The following is a 6500-nucleotide window of genomic DNA, read 5'->3' on the forward strand; positions in this document are numbered from 1 at the left end:
CTAGTATCACTCAGCCCTCTGTGAACAGTAAACAGCCATCAGGTGCTAATGATCCATTGTTAGGCTGATGGTCCTTCTTGAGGAAGTCTCTTGGATGAGAGACGAAACGTTTCTAGATTTTTTTTGCTTTGTTTTGTTTTTGTTTTTTTGAATGTCCAGAGGACCAGATTTAACTTTTTTGGATTTATGATATATAGTTCTTTCTGATTTTTGTTTGTGACGTCATGGACTCCAAACAGCACATTGTTCCAACTTCAACAGAAATTAGAGTCAATCTTTCTCTGGATGAACCAGATGACTTGTTTCCAGAAGGAGGCAGTCATGGACAGAACCAGAACATCTGGATCAAAGTGTCAGGCCCAGACTCACACACACAGCACTTCACACAAATATCTTTAATAAACTTTAACGTGTACTGCGTGGCAGGGTAGTACCTGTGGATTCATTCATAAGATACTTCTCTTACTTTGTTTATCACCAGACATCTATATGGCAGTTTACACGTTGACCCAGTTCAGCCCATTTACACATCCAGCCCAGTAATGGACAACATCCGGTGTGGTGGTGAAATCTGCTTCAAGTAATGACCTCATATTACGATGATCATCTCTGGATTTGACTGAAAAGCATAAACAACCAGCTGCTGTCATCAAGAGGTCAGATGCTGGAAGAAACAAGTCAAGAAGGGGTCTCTGCAGCCAAATTCGGAAGGCGTATCTGGGCGGTCATATCTGATTGGACTATAGGAAAATGGGCGTGTCTGGCCGACCGCATCTGATTGGACGATAGAAAAATGAGCCTGTCTGGCCGGCCATATTTGATTGGACGATAGAAAAATAGGCGTGTCTGGCCGGCCACATCTGATTGGACGATAGAAAAAAAGGCTGAACGATAAAATGCCGCAACCACAGACACATGATGTCTAAAAACAAGGTGTTATTGGCAGATTGTGTTAACCACAGGCATATTATGTTTATGGTGTTAACCGGTTCGACATTAGCGGCGTCTCAGTTCGACATTAGCGGCGTCTCGGTTCGACATTGCTCCAGTATACTGCCGCGGCGTCTCCATAACTTCTTTTTTCGACTCTTAACACAGAACTTCCGGTTACATTTCAAAATAAGAGCAACATAACTGGGTAGTGGGGAGAGCTAAATGGTAGGTTTTTTTTTTAATACCTAGCCATAACATTAAAAAACAAATTCCATTTTGGTTGTTGAAAAATGTGAACAAAGTTACAATCGATTCATAAAGAAAGAAAAATATTAATGATACTTAAACTGGCCTTGGGACAAAGGAGGTTTCCTTTAACTTCACATTGTCTTGTTCAACCTGCAGTCACTGCAGATGAGTGATTCTCAGGTTCTGTCAGATTTCTGCAACTGGAGCAGGTATTTCTGTTTACTGGTTAACTTCCTCAGCTGTCTCACATTTTAAAGGTCAACCCTACTCCCATGTTTCAGTAGAAAACCAGCACATTTAGGAGTCAGTACATAACCAGACTTTTGGCCCTCACACCTGTACCCAGTTGCTCATGCTGCATGATGAGATCAGATTTATCCATATTTTAGAAATTACATTTAGCTTAGTCGACAAAACAATACAAATGAAGACCGTCTTAAAAAACCTCTTGGTTTTGCAGTAAGCAGCCTGATTTCAAACTGACATCTTGGCCAAAGGTAAAATAAAAATCTTTGTGTTCTCAGAAAAGTTGTTTCAGGACCTCCAATAAACTTATGTACACATCAAAGCACACAAGACAGATGCAGGAATTCTCTTTGTTTTCCAGATTTCTCATTTGTTATTACCTTAAAACATACTCAGACAACATTTGATGCATCATTGAATTTTTTTATTGTGTTTATTGGGACATCCATTTTTAGAAGTCATCGTAGCATCAGTTGGAAACACAGAACATAGCACAGTTAGGGTGTTGCTAGTTGTTACTTAATCCTGGATTGGATTTTAAAGTTAATTTTGATATTTTTTTCACAAGGAAAAAAAAGTTGATTTCCTAAAGTTTAACTATAAATGAAGGAATTTGTACATTCAGGTAATTGAAAATTAAGTAATTTCTCTAACATCCAACCCATTTTAGCCACTGAGCCATACCAAACACCCATAATCTATTCTTGAATGAATTATTGACTATTATTGACAAATTACAGACTTTTTATTGAATAAGTTATTACTCATTATTGAGTAATGAAAGTCAACATCAGATGTTGGTCAACATTGTTGAGCAACATCTTGGGGTCTTCTAGAGTCAGTCTGAAGTGAGAGTGGTCCCTGACATGGCAGAAAGACATAGATATAATTAACAACTTTTATTTATTTATTTTTCAGCTAATAACAACTTTTATTTATTTGTTTTTCATATTTTTCAGTTATACTCAGCTTTTAAATATTTATTTTTCAAGTATTAAGAACTTTTATTTTCAGCTTTTATTTTGAAAAGCAACACCCAGTTGTTGTACACGTGCACAGTGAGAGCTGCTGTGGAGGCTCACGTTACCTCAATGTGTTACGACAACAACGAGAGAACGGTCGAAACTATCGTGACCTACAATAAACGTACTTCAATAAAATGCATAAGTGAAAACATAACATACTTTATAAGTACAATAAATCATATTTATTTGTCAAACATCGCAAAGAAACGTTACCTCATCAATAATCCTCGTGACTTTGAGGGTTACCCACAGCCAATCAGTGGTCGCCGCCGACAAACGCCTATTCGCCAGAAACGCCCACTTTTGGTCTGCAGAGAACCCCTTCTCGGAAGAAATGGTTTCTTGACTTCTGTCACCGTTTACGTTTTCAATAAAGTTTTTTTTTCTTTTTGACGTCATGACGCAGTCTGCGTCACGTAGAGCTGCGCGTGAAGTAGGTGTTCCGGAGAAACGTGCTGATTTTAACCGCATGGAAGTAACAAAGTCAGGTAAATTTAAATTAATGTAAATTATTGTTGTTGACTCTGACGAAAATTTTCTGTCTCTCTGTGTCGGTGGAGTTTTATTAATTACAGAATTTATTGTTTTAGACTCATTTCCTCTGGAGTTTTACGGAACAAACATTAGCCGATGCTAACATTCAGAGCTGACTGAGTTATTAAAGTAGATTTAGTTTAACATTAGCAGCTGAATGAGTTATTAAAGTAGATTTAGTTTGACATTAGCAGCTGAATGAGTTATTAAAGTAGATTTAGTTTGACATTAGCAGCTGAATGAGTTATTAAAGTAGATTTAGTTTAACATTAGCAGCTGAATGAGTTATTAAAGTAGATTTAGTTTAACATTAGCAGCTGAATGAGTTATTAAAGTAGATTTAGTTTGACATTAGCAGCTGAATGAGTTATTAAAGTAGATTTAGTTTAACATTAGCAGCTGAATGTCTGAAAACGTAACAAACTGAATCTGTTCAGTTTTTTGCTGCTTTCATCTGAAAAATGACTTATTTCATTTGTTGTTGTTGTTGTTTGTTCTGAGTCACAGCAGAAAGACCAAACTTTAAATCAAGAGTTTTACACAAGTCGCTCCTTTTTAGACCTTAATTAAATATTTGGGTTCTTAAAACTATAAAATAACGGCACAGGTGCTCCAGCAAGGTGATCAGCTGAAGGATGAATGAGCTCTCAGGTCCTGGTTCAGGTCTGTGATGGATCTGGTCCTGGTTCATCAGACAGGTCTTTGAAGCTGGCTCTTCAGTTTCATGAGAAGTTTGAGGACAGTCTGCACCTCAGACTTTAATCCTCTGTCGGGACTGGATCTGAGCTGAAGCAGCCAAAGTCCAAAACCCTGAAGAATCTTCTGAAAGTGTGGAGAGCTGATGATGAGGAGCACTCGACCCTGACCGCTTGGAACGACTAGTTAAATGAACTCGGAGGCGTTTATCAGATCAACTTCGTGTTCGAGTCTTCACACTGTTTTTAGCAGATTGGGTCAAACGTAAACTCAAAGTGTAGAAATCATTTCACTTCTGATAGAACCCAAACTTTAACGCTGATCTGAAAGATTCTGTCTCTGAAAGGTTTTTGAAGATCAGACCGTCAGCGTGACACTCACTGAAGTTTTACAGCTGGAATATTTCAGATTAAGATTATAGAAGCTAAAGTGATTTACTGCCTTTTGTTTCTGGATTAGAGTCCATTGAAAACACCTGCAGCCTCACCTGGTCCTTCTGCAGGTTCTGACGGCCAGAGAACATGGAGTCCGAGGTAACTGGACCTCTGGAGTCCGAGGCAGGTGGATCTGCAGCTTCAGGTGAGGTGGTGAACTCGATCCGGGAGCGGACCATCGCAGAGAACAGCATGGTGGTCCTGCTGCAGGGTCTGCAGGGGGAGGTGACCACCGTGGACCTGAGGAACGAGTGCACGGCTCGGGGACGCGTGCTCAACGTGGACGCCTTCATGAACGTCCGGCTGGAGGACGTCCTGTACCTGGACCGGCAGGGGCGGAGCACCCATCTGCAGGACCTGTTCATCACCGGCAGGAACGTGCGCTACGTGCACATCCCAGACCATGTGGACATAATGAAGACCATCCAGAACCAGCTGGCCAAGATCCACAGAGTCCGAAACTTCGCCAGCGAAGGAGGGGGGAGGAAAGAGTTCTGCAAGAAGACAAAATGACTGACTGGACCTGATCAGGTTCAGAAAGAACCTGGTTCTGATTTCAGACTCTGATTAACCTGAAACTTTAAAACTGTTAGAATAGAGACTGGATCTGAGGAGACCTGTTGGAGGTTTTGGAGGACCTGAAGGGTCCAGATGCTGGAGGTTCTGGAGGACCTGAAGGGACCAGATGCTTGAGGTTCTGGAGGACCTGATGGGACCAGATGCTTGAGGTTCTGGAGGACCTGAAGGGACCAGATGCTTGAGGTTCTGGAGGACCTGAAGGGACCAGATGCTTGAGGTTCTGGAGGACCTGAAGGGACCAGATGCTTGAGGTTCTGGAGGACCTGAAGGGTCCAGATGCTGGAGGTTCTGGAGGACCTGAAGGGACCAGATGCTTGAGGTTCTGGAGGACCTGATGGGACCAGATGCTGGAGGTTCTGGAGGACCTGAAGGGACCAGATGCTGGAGGTTCTTTTTCGTTCAAGCTTTATTTGTGCAGCTTAGTGTCACTGAGCCTCGAGGACTCATGGAGAGAGACCTGCTTCAAACAAACAACATGAGCTACACACAGTGACAAGAAAACTGTCCCAAGGCAGTTCAAGTAAAAGTAGAGTCTAAAACAATAAATCAGGGTGAAACATGAAAAACAAGAACTTTCATGTTTCTACAGAGCAGATGTTTAAAGCCACTACATAGATGAAGGTGGACACCTTCAGGTCTTTCTGCATTATCATTACCTTCACACAGACTCTCCCACTGGTACATTTTCATCTTTAAATCACTTCCTGGTCTGCTGCCTTCATACATCTCCTCCTACATGTCTCTGTGTGAGTGCAGCTACAGCGTGCGCTCTCAGGACATCATTACCTGCAGTGTTCCCTCAGTGAGGACTGAACTAGACAAAAGGACCTTCTCCTACTCCGCTCCTGTTTCCTGGAATATCTTGTAAAAAGACGTGAAGCTCTCGACCTTTGACCTTTGACCTCTCTAAGTGGCTTTAAGAATCTGTTGGACTCCTGGCAGGGACCAATGCAGACATGTTCCTGTTTTTAGTTTCTACATTCGCCTTAGAATCTAGCTGTTTTTTGTTACTCTTTTTGCATCTTATTTGTAAAAAAACAAACTGTATGCCTTTTTATAACTGTCCATTGTTGTCATCATTCTTTGTTAAATCAGGTCTCTCTTGTCAATGAGTCCTTGAGGCTCAGTGGGATTTACCTGTAGAAATAAAGGTTGAATGAATAAAAAAATATATATATACATATATAAATACTCAAATAAACTCAAATAAATGGCCGATGACTGTGAAATTTACTTCCCCCTAAGACACAATGGTACATTCTCTATTCAACCTCTGCTCAACTGCCTGGCTGACATCAGGGACTGGATGGCTTTAAACTTCTTAAGTTTCAATGAAAAGAAGTCTGAAGTCATGTTGTTCCCTCCCAACGACACGATCACAAACCACTGCATCGACCTTTCTGCTCTAACCCTGTCAGAAAAACAAAGAGTCACTAATCTGGGAGTGATAATGGACCCTTCCCTGAAACTTAACAATCATGTAAACATGATTAAATCATGCTTCTTCCAACTGAGGCGGCTGTCTAAACTGAAGCCCATGTTGTCCAAAAAGAACCTGGAGACAGTAATACATGCATTCATTACATCTAGGCTTGATTACTGCAATTCACTCCTGTTTGGTATCAGTCAGACCTCCATTGCACGACTACAACTGGTCCAGAATGCAGCAGCCCCATTTTTAACCAGTACAGGCAAAAGAGAGCACATTACACCAGTTTTGGCCTCACTGCACTGGTTACCGGTTCACTTTCGAATCCAGTTCAAAATACTCCTGTATGTCTACAAATCACTGAACAGTGTCCCC

The 6500-nt window shown here is 41.2% G+C and overlaps 1 protein-coding gene across 1 annotated transcript; it reads left to right on the forward strand.

Moving 5' to 3' along the window:
* Positions 1-2871: 2871 nt before the first annotated feature.
* On the forward strand, positions 2872-4773 carry lsm10 (LSM10, U7 small nuclear RNA associated). Its single transcript, XM_037693183.1, has 2 exons — positions 2872-2941; positions 4143-4773. The coding sequence occupies exon 2, from the start codon at positions 4205-4207 to the stop codon at positions 4628-4630; it is 426 nt and encodes a 141-aa protein (XP_037549111.1). The 5' UTR covers positions 2872-2941; positions 4143-4204; the 3' UTR covers positions 4631-4773.
* The last annotated feature ends 1727 nt before the right edge of the window (positions 4774-6500 follow it).

This window comes from Nematolebias whitei, chromosome 19, assembly GCF_014905685.2.
Source record: "Nematolebias whitei isolate Nwh7 chromosome 19, NemWhi1, whole genome shotgun sequence".
Lineage (NCBI taxonomy): Eukaryota > Metazoa > Chordata > Actinopteri > Cyprinodontiformes > Rivulidae > Nematolebias > Nematolebias whitei.